General features: G+C 38.5%; 1 protein-coding gene across 8 annotated transcripts in view; it reads left to right on the top strand.

The window, feature by feature from the left end:
- The window catches only part of LIN7A (lin-7 homolog A, crumbs cell polarity complex component), a 252,847-nt gene that overhangs the window by 224,396 nt on the left and 11,902 nt on the right, over positions 1-16,549 (top strand). For all 8 annotated transcript variants that reach the window (XM_007194951.3, XM_028162019.2, XM_007194953.3 and 5 more), the window contains one exon: positions 15,271-15,489. In XM_007194951.3, coding sequence (XP_007195013.1) covers positions 15,271-15,489 — 219 coding nt within the window. The remainder of the gene's footprint in view (positions 1-15,270; positions 15,490-16,549) is intronic.

Genomic DNA, 16,549 nt, shown 5'->3' on the forward strand with positions numbered 1-16,549 from the left:
CAATTATTTATAGGAACGTGGGTAACCTAAGTTGAACTTTTAGCTTTACCTCTCTTGGTTGTGTTACTCTTCCTAGATCAAACCGTGATCACCTGCTCAGCTATTCCACCAAACCCTAAGTTTGAGAGCTACTAAATAGGGCAGTATATTGACAAAATATACGTAAATGCCCTGTATCTGGAGCACATATGTGGCCAAACGAGGTTGTACAACATTGCCTGGACATAGTCTTAACATGCATTCATTCAAAAAATATTTATTATCGACTATAATAAAGATTAAGGAGGATAGGGGGTGTCAGGGTAGAGAGAGGAGGGTGCGGTGCTGGGCAGAGTGGCCTCAGTGAGAAGGTGATATTTGAGAAGAGGAATCAAGGAGATGAGGCGGGGGGAGCCACATGAGTATCTAGGGAGGAACATTCCAGGCAGAGGAAAGAATGCAAAGTCCCTAAGATGGAAGAGCACTGGCATGTTGGAGAAGAAACAGAGAAGGTAGAGATGAATTTGGCAGTAGTAGCTCACAGTTTTAATTTTTAAAGTTTTTGCTAATTAAAAAAATGCAACTTTTCAAAAATGTATCTTCTACTCAATGTATATGCCACTATATTAGTGGTAGTTTGAAAATCCCCAAACACTAGGTGTAGAAATAAAGCAGGCAGCCCTTTAAGTGTAGTAACAAAATTGACTTTTCTGTAGTAACAGAAAAGAATTCCTTTGAGAGCTTACAGGCCAGGCATTTCCTAAGCACTCTAAATGCACTGGGCAAATTAAGTCTCACAAACTAATTCAGTGTAATTTATGGAGTTCACGAAGCAATCTGGTAACTTCCCTGAACCTTAGTTTCCTCATTGCTAAGAGATGATAATAATAGTGGCTACCTTGTTTTTATGTTTTGGTGTTTAAGTGGCATAACATAGTTCCTGACACATAGTAGGTACTATATAAATTATTTAAATTAATTAAATAATTATAAATTATTTATTTACTATATAAATTAATTGTGTTGATTGTTACTAGTTCATAATTAAGGGGGCAGCCATTGGTTTAAATAAGAAATCATTATGTTTTCTCTGAGAAGTGACAACATAGTTAAGTTACAAGTTTGTTGATGAACATTAATCAATCCATAAAACTTAGATATTTATTCATTCATTCATTTGGCAAAATATTATTGGGCCTGGTATTGTCTTAGTCACCAGTGAAATAAAAAATAAAAACCCCTGATTTCACGCTTACAGGTATGGGGAGGAAATAGGCAGGGAAGAAGACTATCTTTGCAACATAGGTTATTTTGTAAGTAAGGATAAGTATGGGGTTCCATGGGAGATCATAACAGGGGCATCTAACCCATGCATGGGAGGGCCAGAGATGGTTCCTTCTGTGAAGAAAACTCATAGGCAAGTAGGTGCTGGGTAGGTGGATGGAGGCAGCAAGGAGCATGAAAGGGCCACCTCAGAGTAAACCATGCTAGAGTCCAGACACGAGAGAAAATGGCCAGGCCAGCTCTTCCATTTGGACCCTTAAGAGTTGGCAAATGAGGCTAAAAATGTAAGCAGGGCCCAGATTGTAATGAGGCACACCGAACTGCAAAGCTAGGGCTGCATCTGAGCAATATGGGGATTTAGACGGATTTTAAGCAAGAGAGTGACACGATCAAATATGCATTTCAGAAAGATTGCTGTGATTGCAATGTGAAGAGTGGTCAAGAAGGGGCTGGAATTTGAGGCAGGGTAACCAGGGGTAGATATAACTTAATGTTTTAATGAGAGAAGGAACAGATCTCATTATGAACCTGTTATGTAGGGAACAGCTATGTTTCTTTGTTACAATGCACTGTTATTTGGGGAAATGGGAGGAGAGGATCAATAATAATCGTACTAAAGGAGAAATATAAAACCAACTCATTTCATTTTCAAAAGAATTTCTAGGTCGACTGATTCGTAACTCCCTCTGGGATCTCACATCTGTCAGCCTCGAAATCACTGCAGTTTTTCATCTTAGGAGCCATTAGTGAAAAACAAAAATTCGAACATGCAGTGTTTCATAATTCTTCTTCACCATTTCTTAGTCAAACATCATCCTCGATTTATATCATTCACACTTAAACATGAATGATCTAGCAGGTCATGTAACTGAAGCTAGCATGGACAAATAAACAACCAAGAGTTAATGGAGGAAAGGAAAACTCAGGTTTCAGCAAATTACCGATGCCAGGAGAAAAAGCGTTCGGTCATGATTGAGTGGAATTTTGGTGGCCTTCCCTTATAATTGGGGTTTTGAAGCTCCCACAAACCACACTTCTACGTCCATAATTTCTGAGGTAATGTAGCTAAAACCCCTTCATTTCACCTAAATGGCCCAGGCAATTGCAGTTATAATTTAGTTTTTGCTCAAATTACTTCAAAGCTGTGCCTCAAAGCACTTTGAAAACAAAATTATCCTTTTTCCCACGTTCTTCAGTTTATTCTAGAATGACTCACCTTCCTCATGTTGATTCTGGGCTACAGTAGTTATACAAGAAATATGTGAATGCATCCTTATAAAATTTCCAAAGAATTCAATGTTAAAAAACTGGTCAGATTTTTTTTAAAAGCCCCTTTAATCATTTTCCTCTCCATCACTCCATTCCAGTTCTTTCCTCTCCCCCCCTGAGGAAACGCTATCATGGTGGGTATTTATCCAAGTGTTTTCCTTTGCACGCAAGTACACACACACACACACATATATTCAATTATTTATTTATTTTTAGATATAAAGTGTATGAGAATATAGAGCCGTGATTAGGAGGCCAGGCTTGGAGACAGATTTGTTACCCGTTAATGGTGCGCCCATGGAAACTTACTGTTCTTCAGTTTCCTCATATATAAAATTGGGATGATAATGTTACATACCTCACCAGGTACGTAGGAAGAGTCACTATTTTGATAAATTTAAAGCACTTAGAACAGTACCTGATAGTAAACACTCAATGAATGTTAGTCATTATTTTAAGTTTTTAAAATACACTAATATTTTCATATATACTTATTTTTCTATGACTTGCTTTCTCAGAACTATGTCTTGGATATCTTGTCTTCTCAGTACATACTTATGTTTTTTAATCTGCTATATAGTATTCCATGGTATGTGGGTACCAGAGTTAATTCAACCATTCCCCTGTTTACAGACATTTAGCTTGTTACCCAATTGGTTTTTTTTGTTTTGTTTCATTTTGTTCTTGTGAACACTGCTTCAACGAAAATCTTTATGTATATGAATGACTATTTTTCTAGGGTGAATACTGATAGGTGGCAAACCAGGTTAGGAGCACATGGGCACACTTTATTTTAATAGATGCTGCCAAATTGACCTCCAGCTTCTATTGCCAATTGTATGAGAATAAAAATTTCCACCAAATCCTCGGCAATAGTTATCAATTTTTAAAAATAAGTGAACAATTTTTATTTAATCTGCATCTCTCTAACTAATATTAAAGTTGAACACCTTTTACCTGAGAACTTTATGAGAGGGAACTAGTCATACAAAATCCTGGCAGGAATGAACCAGGCATGTATAATACAAAAAAGAACTCCAGTGTAATTTGGGGTTTGAATGAGGGGGAGAGTCTTAGAAGGTGGAGTTGGAGAGGCCAGCTGGGAGTGGAGAGTAAAGGTCCTTACAGGCCATTGTAAGGTGTTTACACTTAATTTTGAGCAAGAAAATAACATATTAGAGAATAAGTGCTATTTGGAATGGACTTTGAATGATGAGTGGAGGTTTCCTAAGACAGGAGAAGGAGGAAGAACCATCTAGTCTGAGGGAATAAAACTGAGAGATTATGGAAACATGAAAATGTGTGGTAAAATCAAAAGCATGTGCTTATATGTTGAAGCTGAATATAAGGAAGTAGAGTTGGACTTGCCTGTGTGATGGAAGTGCTTTGCATGCCACAGGATATTTTTATTCTCATTTCTAGAGAATGGGAAAATATTCATGGGGTAAGGGGATCCTCATTTATTGGGTGCATTCTGTGGGCCAGGTGTAGCACTTGGCACTTTACATGGGTAGTTCATTAAATTTTAAATGACATCTTTAAAGGAAATGTTATTCACATTGTTTTGCATGTTGGGAACTGAGGCTCAGGAAATGAAACAACTTTCCCTACAGTATACAGCTGGTAATCTTTGGGCCTATCCTTCAAAGCCAGCACTCACCAGATTGGGTGGGTACTATGCACTGTGCTGGGTCCTGGGAAGAAACAATCAAGGTAGCTCAGTCCCTGCCTTCAAGGACAGGGTCTACCAGAAATGTGTTCTTTCTGCCCTTCACTAGATTGTCAGCAAGGACACAGGAAGACCAAGTGACTCAGGCTAGAATCCGGAGAAGAATTTAGACAAGAGAGAACTAGAGGATATTTTAAAATGGTAAGGAATAAGAGGGAGGAGAGGATGAGATGAGATGGTGAATGGGGAATAAATATCAACCAGCATCCGTGGTTAATTGGATGTGGGTTGAGGGGAGAGTTAACAACATCCCCTGGATGCCTAGTTTGGGTGGCTGCGTGGCTAGTGATAGCAGGAGCAAGAGGGGAGCGGTGAAAAGAATCTTTGGGGATTAGAGCCAGTTAGGACATTTAAAATAAGTACAGTTTTATTTTGTTGAATTACCTGAAAAACCTTAGTATAAGTCACTGGTGACAAATCCAAAGAATTTTCTGTGGTGTGCTTTTAATTGGAAAAGACATTTATATGTAGAACCAGTGAGATATTGGACAGTAAAACCTGAACTATCCCTTAAATTTTCACTCCTTCTCCTACAAGAAGGCATCTGTAATTTTGAGTCTCTGTAATTAAATTAAGCATTATAGCTATTATTACTGTTTATTATTCATGGTACAAAGCAACATAAAAGTCCCTGCTGCTTTACACTGTGCAGGAAACACATTTGACAGCTCTGTACTCAGACAACTTCTGCCTAGATTTGTTGTGTTTCTCCTTTATGCTTTATATAATTGGTAGGGCTTCTAGGATTCTAAGACAGGTTAAATAATAAAGGGTACCCTTTGAAGGGTTTGGTTGAATAATTTCAGAGACCTGTTATTGTCTCCATTGATACCCCTTAGAAAACAATGGTCTCTCTGAGATCACTAGAGTAATATACTGAAGGAAAAAAGAAAACTACTCTGGTTGACAGAATCCTGATGTCACTGCAGCATAATACAAGCTGACATCTAGGGAGAGGAGATGGGATGATGTATGCCACGCTTAGTGAAAGGAGATTTCCCAAAAACTTCCTATAGGCTAAGCCTTTTTCTAGGTTGCAAAGTCTTTCAAAGAACCTTCCAGTGTTGGTCCTGTCTGCATCACATCATAACCCACCTGCCATAAAAATCAGTGGAGACTATTTGAAGGATGGGCTTTGGTATTTGTCCTCGGGGATCCAACCAGTGTCCAGGTATGCAGGCCTAGCTCGTCAATTTAAAAGCCTCACCTGAATCTGGATACTCCTTCTAAACTAGCTTTGCCATTTAAGCCAGGCTCCATCATCCTTGGGATTCTACAGTACCAGAAGGAGATAATGCTCCATGGTACTAGGTCTGTCTTTAGGGTGTTGGCAGGGTTTCAGAGTGAGCAAAAATGACTCCCCTGCCCTCGAACCTATTCTTCCAAACCTTTCTCTTAACTCAGATCCCTCCTTCCCTTCCCTGTCCTCTCCTCATGCTGCCCTTTGGTGTTCAACAGACCCATCCTTCTTTGATAAAATTGCTCCCCCCTATGTCCACTGAAAATCCAAATTCCACAAGGGCTACTGCAAAAACAAACATTTACTGAAGATATATCATGTACCAAGCACTACTATGCATTCTTCAATCTTTACATTTTCCTGCATCTTCATCAGTGACCAACTGTCTAGGTTTGCCCAGGCCTGAGGTATTTTCTGGGACTTGCAGTACTAAAACCAGGACAGTGTCCATCTGAGACCTGAGACACAAAGAGGTGAGGTCATTTTCTAAAGGTCACACTCTTTGACAGTGATTTGTTATGACTCAAACCGGGATCCTCCTAATCCAAATCCCTGGCCTCTCTGCCCTGTCACACCGGCTGTACTAAGGGTTGGTTTGACGATTTTATTAGGAATCACACTAGATTTTAGTGACTGAGATGTATCTGCATGTTTAAGTGGAGCTGTAATAGCAGCAAGTATGAGTATGAGGGAGGCAATTCTTGGTGGGTAGGTTATCACCACCTCCACAACCCCCCTCTCATGCCAAACCAGACCTGGAAGCAAATATTGAGAGTCGGCAGTTTTGATATTTCTGCTTCTGAACATTTGCAAGAGGCTCTGCTCCTGGCGGGGTTTAGTGTCACAGAGTGTCATAGCTTGGGAGAGTGTGGGTGGGCAGAGCACGTATTCTGGAAGCACAAATCGGTGTGAATCATGATTGGAAGTGTTCCCTGTAACTTGACTTCCCGGGTGAAACCTACCACTCAAAAATTAACAGACCGATTTAAAGATCTCATTTTCTAGGAATATTTTTCCGCACAGCTTTGTTCTGGTTCCAGATGTCTAGTGTTCACATTTGTACTCTTGAAGATGGCTGTATGTATGTGTATGTGTATATGTGTGTGCATGTGTGTGTATGTGTGTGCATGTGTATATATGTTTATTGAGTGTATATGTATAGGTATGCATGTATGTGTGTGTATGTGTGTGCATGTGTATGTTGTATTTATCCCAACAACCATCAGGAATTTTTTTTCCTCCTGTTGGTGCCAGAACATTGAGGGTTAAGCAGAGTTACTATAAAGCATTACAACTGACGTGTAGTATCTGTATTTGTTTCCAGTTTTAGTCTCCGGACCTGAAAGGTGGGCTCAGATCAACCAAATGTTAGATCCGTGATTTCTGGCGCTGATTTTTTTCTTCAAGCTTTTGCTCGCTTTAAGTTTTCTGCCCCTGGGCCGAATGCTAGTGCTCTGCATTCTCTACTTCCATGGTTCAAAAAATTTTATATGTATAACTACTCTCACAGGATAAAAATGTGTGTAATTATATACACTTTTTTTCCCCATTTAACCTCTTTGCTCTCTTGTAGTGTTTGGTTATTTGATGATTTTCCCCTCTCAAGTTTGCTCACATTATGCATGCTCCTATCAAGAGAATCTCCTGCACGCTCTTCCTTTCCCTAACAAAGTGTGACACTGTGGAGGGACTGAGAGAGCAGTTTTTCATGAATAAATGATGATCATTTGTAATTAGCATATCAACCATATGTATGGAAATGATGCTTCTAAATTACTTGACTGTGATTAGAAGCAGTTGATTTACCTAAGTAGTTTTAAACCTTCTTCCAACAAACTCCATACATAATTAATTTAGTAAATAAATTTTTTTTGGCTTCCTAGATAATATAAAAGAAACTTCTACCTATTCCAAAGGCAAATGATATTTTGTTGTTGCTGTTATTGTCCTTAAGCACCTGAAGCCCTACAGTAACATGATCACCCAGGAAACAGTTCAACAAACAGCTAACATTTTTTGGACCCTTTTAAAGTGTCAGGTGCTCTTCCAAGTACCTTGTGTATATTATCAATAAATGTAATGCCCATAATGATTCTATAAAGTAGATACTCTATGATACCCTTTTTACAGATGAGAAAATTGAGGCACGGGGATGCTAAGCAGCTTGTCTGAGCTCACAAAGCTGCTAAGTTAAGAAGCTCAAATTCAAACTTGGGCACTACTGGCTCCTTAGCAGCCGCATAGCACAGGGAGATCAGCTCGGTGCTTTGTGTCCACCTAGAGGGGTGGGATAGGGAGGGTGGGAGGGAGACACAAGAGGGAGGAGATATGGGGATATATGTATATGTATAGCTGATTCACTTTGTTATAAAGCAGAAACTAACACACCATTGTAAAGCAATTATACTCCAATAAAGATGTTAAAAAAATACATATATATAAATGTGTGTGTGTGTATGGCTTATTCATTGACTGAGTACTTATTGAGCACACAATAGACGCTGGGTACAGAGATAAATGAGACTCATCTTGCCCTCGGACAGTCTAGTGACAGCAGAATGGTTGAAAACTGATAAATTACAGTGCACTGAAATAGATATTAGCATTTAGGCAGGAACAAAGTACTATGGGAGAGAATTAGCATATTTTTTCCAGAGGATAAATGTAATACTTTTTATACTTGCCACTTTTCTTCAGGAAAAGAGAATACATTTAGAACAGGATATTAACATATTTGAGAAAAGGAAAGGATCAAAGAGTCATAAAGGATTTTTTCTGAGTACATCCTATAACGTGTGGAGATAGTTCATTCTTTTTTTTTTTTTTAACATCTTTATTGGAGTATAATTGCTTTACAGTGGTGTGTGAGTTTCTGCTTTATAACAAAGTGAATCAGCTATACATATACATATGTCCCCATATCTCCTCCCTCTTGCGTCTCCCTCCCACCCTCCCTATCCCATCCCTCTAGGTGGACACAAAGCACCGAGCTGATCTCCCTGTGCTATGCGGCTGCTTCCCACTAGCTATCTGTTTTACATTTGGTAGTGTATATATGTCCATGCCACTCTATCACTTCATCCCAGCTTACCCTTCCCCCTCCCCCTCCCCGTGTCCTCAACTCCATTCTCTATGTCTGCATCTTTATTCCTGCCTGTCCTGCCCCTAGGTTCTTCATAACCGTTTTTTTTTTTTTAGATTCCATATATACGTGTTAGCATACGGTATTTGTTTTTCTCTTTCTGACTTACTTCACTCTGTATGACAGACTCTAGGTCCATCCACCTCACTACAAATAACTCAGTTTTGTTTGATAGTCCATTCTGAATTAAACACCCAGTCAATATGGTTTTTTTTAATGACCAAAAATGCTGACTACAGAGCTACACCAAGACAAAATTGTAAGATTTCCCTCACTTATCCAGCCCTCTTTCCTGGAGTAACATAGTAAAGACACTCTTAAGATGGCATTTACTATTTGAGGTGGTTATAGTCTAGGGCGCTATGTCTAAACACTAATCTGCACATCAGTGACTGGCTGGCTGTATCAGAGTTTTATAATGTCACATGTTCCTAGCTCATATTGCTGTGGACCTTGATATGGCAAGTCTGGGATACAGCCTAGGTCTCTGTATTTTAAAAGTGTTTAATTTGATTTCTGTGTACATCCAGGTTCAAGAACAACTGGTCTGAAAATACCCATGAATAGGAGAACCACTGATATGATATTTACTTTCTCTTTATTATCTTATTTAAGGCTATGGATTAGTAGGTAAGAGCCTACTCTCTGGAAACAGATCTCAGTTAAGTTCCATCTGTTCCGCTGACTAGCTGGGGACTTGGGACAAATTTCTTAAGCTCTCCATTACCTCTCCATTACAAAGCAGCTAACAGTGCCTTGCACTCAATGAGTGCTCAATGAATGTTAGAGTATACAGACACACCCCACACACACACACACCCACATTTATTATGTATAGACACACACACTCTTAAAATAATATCAAAACACCTTCATGGACTAAAAGCAAAACTATCGTAAGAACAAAATGATCAGTCCCAGTTACCTTTGTGGGAAAGGAGTAGGTCTGTCTTTGGCTATATTGGGCCTTTTCAAAGTTGAGAATAATAACCCACTAATAGTGAGCATACAGTCTTATTCTGCTTCTTCACTGGCCAACTCATACACTTTAGAGCTAGGAGTTGACACATCTTATCCTTGTCATTAGTTTCTATCCTTTCACATCATGTAAAAACCGACCCACCATTATCTGAATTAGTTAATCTAAAAAAGCAGAATGAGGTTGTTGAAAGAGCAGTCATCAAGAATAATGAGTTCTAATCCAGCACTGCAACTAACAAATTTATAAAATGGACCAAGTCACAGCCACTCTTGGTCTTTATTTCCTTATGTATTAAGGTGCAAGGAGATAAACGAGGTTGCTTCTAAGGGCCTTTGCAGGTATGATGTTCTGAGTTTGTGAGCTACTTAATTGTACTAACATATCATAACTCAATATCCTTGATATCATTTTATTTCCTGATAACATTATTTGGTCCTTAATCCAAAAGAATGACTGATGCATTTAGGAGCCTATGCATAAACCTGGCTATAGCTATTCCTACAATAACTGAGAGGTATAGCCAACTCTCGGTTATCCAACGAAGCGTTTAAGCAACTTATCAGCAAGCTGGGTCAGGATTATGTCCATGTAGTCCACACAGAGAAAGAACCACATGAACATGAAGACCTGGGCATGGGCCATTGGGCAACTGATTGTGCACAGATATTGACATCCCTTTCCAGGGCAGGCATCTCTTCCATCTGAGGTCTAGCCAAGGTCAAAATTTAACAACTGGTTTTTCTATAACAGGGGAGAGAGCACATATTGTGAGCAAATTCATGTATGCAGTGTAATCCAAAGTTCTCTCTTATTAGAGGGAATTCTTAATCAACCAAGATATTGAGTGTACCAAGAAATAGCAGCCATTTTGATAACTCACATTGTGTGGGGGGGAAAAAAAAACTACTGAAAAATCAGAATGCAACAATGTTTAAAAGTTGGTTCATTTATCAGCCACTGACTTGCCAAATTTGCATCAAAGTAACTAACTTTAAAATTTCCTGGAGCTTACTACTACTGCATGAGATTACTAATGAAACAAGTATGCATCTGGTTATTTACTGAGATCATTTTTCCCAGCTTCCTGAATGAAAATATATTCCTTTATATATTAACATTTTAGAAGATCCAGTTCTTATGGTTTTTCTTCAGTTTAGTATTTTATTAGTTTGTATTTATGCATTTGGAAATGGTAACATTAATAAAACCACTTGAACTCTGCTTTTCATTTTGATTTCTATGTGTGTTTTTTAAAAATTTAGCAGGGGAAAGAAATATTTTCAGGATGGTAATGTCCATTCTTCCTGTGCATTTTAATTTACTTTGGTAAAGGCTCGTGGCCATACTAGGCACTACTATGGAGTAGGTAATATTTCTCTTTAGGGGCTTTTCTTTTTTCAGACCACTTCTCTTTGGTCTAAATTTCCTGGATACCTAGTATACCCCCATGCCTTCCTCACCACCCCTCACCTCCTTAATGACATCCAACTTTTACCAGATGTCTGTTGGAAAGCCTTGTTAAATTAATCCATGCTAATGACTTCCTCAAATTGCAATAGGTACAATAAACTCTTAAAGCAAGAGGATGAAATCTAAAACTACAGGATTTCTTTTAGAAAGTATAGAAAGCTCTTATGGGAAGTATAAAATTCAGGGTTTTTTAATAGAGGAGGGAATTTCACTTTGAAATTGGAAGTTTTCCTTGGTCTCCTCAAATCACATAAGGGCCACGTTTTCATCCTATGTGAAAAGCTGGTGTTACAGGTTTTCAATGACTGCTCAAACTGAGCTAATTGTTATAAAGGACAATTCCTGAATCAGGAGGATGTGTGTGTGTGTGTGTGTACACATACATATATCTGTAATAGAAAGCTTAACTGTTTACAAATAAACTATTATATTTCAAAACATGTTTTAAATATTTAGCTTGAAATGAAGCATAGTTTCATTAAGAGTGAGAGAGACTAAGTCAAAAGTAGGAATAAATGATTAACTTTCAGGGCTAAGGGAATACCTGCTGACAGGTGTTTGTTCCTCAGCGTGTATACCTTAACTGATCAGATAGCTTTTTTTATGCATGGAACAGGAACTCCATGGAAAGGTTGTCTGCTTTTTTGTTCTTACTTTAAAAGGGAAAGAAAGGAGAGAAAACTGCCTTATTCTTATTAAAAACTTATACTGAAGGACTAAAAGCACTCCAGAGATCAATTATAGCTTAAGAAGACAAACATATGCCCCCCAAAGTATTTATAAAGTAGGCAAAGCCAGTGGAAAAAGAGAGCCACCCAGAATAATCCTCAAGATTTTTCTGAAAACAATTTTAAAAACAAAGTTATTGAGTGTTTCAAATGATAGTCTTATAAACATGCTTATATTTCTTCACATCTCTAAGTTACCTCTTAGTTTCTATTATACTGCTTAATCATATAATTTGTATTATTTTTAACACAGCATTTTTAGTAGTAGAAATGAAGAAGTGTGACGCTCTGCCCAGATCCCATGTGGGTTCTGTGCCCTGGTGGGAAAGACAGAGTGAAAAGGTAGAGTCAGACCAGGAGACCCGTTAACTCTGCCAAGCCCAAAAGAGTCTGAGTCACCGTCTAAACCAAAGATAGAACATTGAGGCAAAATTCTGGATTCAAAGACTGTGGAGTCTGCTTTTTATCAGTTGCTAACTTATTGGGGAGAGCAGCGCTGGGGGTGAGAGGGGTAACCCTGCCAGTTCTGCAGGGCTGAGTACGGCACACCAGCTGTGTTTCTCAGCCATTCTCTATGGCGAGAGCCTGATGGTCCCATGTATTAGTCCCACAGCCCTCCTGTGGCAACTCTAAATAGTAGGCAGAGTGCCTAAACTGGGATAATGGGCCTCCAAAGGTCCGGCCTAGAATTTCCAAGCCTATTAAATGAAAGCAAATAGAACAAAAGCCAAAAAGAAATCTGGAGACTAGTCATCTGGCCAAGAAAACGGGTGAACCATTGTTATTAAAACATATAAACATGTAAGTTTTAATATTAGAAAAGAAACTAGAGAGAAGGGTATGAACAAGCAAATCACCCAGTTTTCCTTTTAAAGGAGAATTCCATACGTTAATTGTTAATACGTTAACAATTCACCTTGGGGCAAATTACAAAGAAATTACAAGCACACTGAAAACAGAGTTTATGTTGTACAAAGTTGTCAAAGTTTTCCCCTGTCCATGTTCTTCCAGAGAACTTAGTAGAACATGACTGGTAAAATAAATGCTTAATAAACATCTGTTGAGTGTCCAAATCAATGACTGAGTGAATAATTAAAGGAATAAATTAATCAGTGAATAAGCCTGTTTTCCTAGGCTTCAGCCACAGATAAAAATTCACTCCGCTCAACAGCTATTTATAACCCCTTGCTCTCTATTTAACCCAGACTTGGCAGAGGAGTGGTTATATAAGTTGCCTCCAGGGCTCTCCATAGTCATTTCTTAAACGCCTAGCATCTGCCTGGTTTTCAGACAAATGACTGAAGGCCACCAATGGCTATCTCATTGCTAAGTTCAAAGCCTTTTTTTTCTGCAGTCCACATCCACCTCGCTGAAGCAAATGACAGAATGGAACACAATTCTTAAGTCTCCAAATCTGTATAATAGTCGTAATTAGGAATCTCAAGATATAATTTGTGTGCTTGAAATGCAAATTATTTTTTGTAACTCAAGATAATATTCATTTTAGCCCCCCTTCTCCTTGGCTTGTGAAAATGTAATCTCAACCAATTTTGGGTGGCCTTCTCTGCCACTTCAGTGCCACTCTTCCGTATTCTGGCAGTGCTTAAGCCTGTCTCGGGCCCTATCTGTCACATCACACACATGTTTCTCCCCCGAGCTTTACCCAGGAAGCAAGTCAAAAAGGCCTTCACGCTTGGATCCTATAAAATAGGAGTTATGTCATCTACCCTGGGGGTCAGCTGAAAGGGAAGGACTGCCTCCTTTTCTCAGGGTTCTATTATGTCTGATTACAACTTTTCTTCTCTTTTACTACTCCCTAATCCCAACCTGGAGAAACCTTAAAAGGGTTGGGAGGAGCCTCTTTGAGTTTACTTATAGTAAACATAGTTTCCCCAACTACTGTCTGTGCCATGACATTCAAAGAGTATTTCTGGGGGCTTCCCTGGTGGCGCAGTGGTTGGGAATCTGCCTGCTAATGCAGGGGACACGGGTTCGAGCCCTGGTCTGGGAAGATCCCACATGCCGCGGAGCGGCTGGGCCCGTGAGCCACAATTGCTGAGCCTGCGCGTCTGGAGCCTGTGCCCCGCGACGGGAGGGGCCGCGATAGAGAAAGGCCCGCGCACCGCGATGAAGAGTGGCCCCCGCTCGCCGCAACTGGAGAAAGCCCTCGCACGAACCGAAGACCCAACACAGCCAAAAATAGATAAATAAATAAATAAATAAAATAAATAAATAAAAAAGAAAAGAAAATCCTTAAAAAAAAAAAAAAAGTATTTCTGAAACTCAAAAGCCAAGAATTGATTTATTTTTTGCTTTCTGTCACATCACATCTATCATAGGTATGTGTGCATATCTGATTATATCCTTAGTAAATTTTCCTGAAAGTAAAAATCTTCATTTATAAAGGGTTTATCCAATGCATAACGATAGTGCCCTCCAGAAAAACTGTACCAGTTTGTGTTATATTATTAACAGTATATGAGTACCTTTTCCCTACATCCTTGTCAATACACCATATTTAAAAATACACCTTTACCATTTTTAAATTAAAAATGAAATATTTTTTCATCTATATTTCTTTAATTATTAGGGATCTTGGACATTTTTTCATAGGTTTATAGGGCATTTTAAAAATTATTATTTGTCCATGAATTCTCTTGCCTATTTTGCTTAGATCTTTACTGACTTGTAAGAGCTCTTCATTTGAAGAATATTAACAAATTGACTGTCGTGTATTGAAAATATTTTTTATAGTTTGTTATTTGACCTTTCATAGTGTGTGAAACATAGAAACTGACCATTTTTAAATCTGATTTTTGTGGGGGGTTTTCTTGGTATTTTTACTTAAGAATTCCTTTTGCATTGCAAGATGATGAACACTGACCTGTGCTTTATTTTAGTTGTTTCAGCATCATTATTTAACAATCCTTTTCCCCTTTGGTCCAAATTTCACATTTATCATACAATCAAGATTTATATATGATGGATCTACTCCTAGACTCTGTTTCGTTCTACTGTTCCTTACTACACCAATAAGACACTGCTTTAAGCATTGTAGATTCTTAATAAATGTTAATATCAGATAGGCAAAGTCCCCATTCGTTACTCTTTTTAAATTTTTTCCAAAGTGTCCAGACTAGTGCATTTACTCTTCCAGGTGAAATTTAGAAATTCCATTCTAAATGTTAGTGTTATCGTTTAGTTCTTCACTGTTTCTCACCCTCCTAACTTGAACCTCCATTCAATCCATCCTGTACCCTAGTACAGCCTAACCTGCCCACGGTTCAGCTACAAATGTAATAAATAATAACAATGGCAATACATTTCATTTGCCATATCTTCTTGAAATTTCAGACTAGGATTGTACTATGATATTAATTTCACATTTGGCTCTCGAGAAAAGAACACGGAAACTCTCCCCTTTAAGAAATGTCACTGTCTTTTCAGAGTGTGGAAGGAGAACACCATGAGAAAGCTGTGGAACTACTCAAGGCTGCTAAGGACAGCGTCAAGCTGGTGGTCCGATACACCCCGAAAGTCTTGGAAGAAATGGAGGCTCGCTTTGAAAAGCTACGGACAGCCCGGCGTCGGCAGCAGCAACAACTGCTAATTCAACAACAGCAACAGCAGCGGCAGCAACAAACACAGCAAAACCACATGTCATAGGTAAGAGGTGCCTTCTTCTATACAAGGAAAGTCCCTTACATGTTTTTTTTTGTTTTTTTAAATATAGTTTCTTAGACAGCTGGAACATAATTACTAGATTTAATAATCCAAACAAAATCAAACAAATAAAAAAAAATGACCTCAGAAAATATAAACAAGACAGTTGCTTACTTTATGTGTCATTCAGCCATATTCCCTGTAAATGTAAGATATTTTTGAAAAATGATATTCTTTAGGAGGGCCAGGTATACACTATATGATGCCTTTATACAAATTACAAAAATGCAGCCTCTGTGCAAACCCAGATCCTCAGGCACATGGCTATATGACAAGAGTGTGGGCTAGAGCCCAGCCCCCCTCACCTCCTTGGCCAGTTGCCTTTGCACAGTGTACAGACTAAACCATATAGTACTGATGCGGGGAAGATCCCCTTTAGAATACTGAAACGGTTTACTAGAAAACTGCTCCACTGAAAAGAATGAAGTAGGGACCTGCCAGTGTTTATGCTCTGAGAGATTCTGAAATTCTCTCTGGGTGCTCACTTAAAATGTGTCTAAGGTACACCTGCCTTTTTCTGAATTCCACTTTGTGACAAAGAATGCTAAATCAGGTTTTGCTACGTGTTTTTAAGAAAATTCAAAAAAAAAAAAAAAGGAGAAAATTCAAGAAAAAATGTTAAGAGTGAGAATCACCATCTCTGAAGTGCCTGTTATGTGCTAGGTTCTTTTCACATGTTATTCCTAATCCTCAAAAAACCCTTCACAGTAAATATCACTAAAACACCATTTTTTAGATGAATGATATGAAGCTGCAATAGCTTCAATGGATTCCCCACAACCACACTTACAAGTAGCATAGAATTATTGTCCCTTCTTATTTTGCCAAGTATTTCATCTGCCAACATCAGAAATTCTGGAGTTATATAAATTTTCCTTGCTATCCTTTGGAAGAGACAGTTCATATTGTTATATACCTCTACGCTATGATGTCTGCAAATGTGTATTTGAAATGAGGTTCAAACGTTCTTGGAAAGATGACAATGGGTAATGGTGGTTTTAAC

The sequence above is a fragment of the Balaenoptera acutorostrata genome, chromosome 11 (genome assembly GCF_949987535.1).
Source record: "Balaenoptera acutorostrata chromosome 11, mBalAcu1.1, whole genome shotgun sequence".
Taxonomy (NCBI): Eukaryota; Metazoa; Chordata; class Mammalia; order Artiodactyla; family Balaenopteridae; genus Balaenoptera; species Balaenoptera acutorostrata.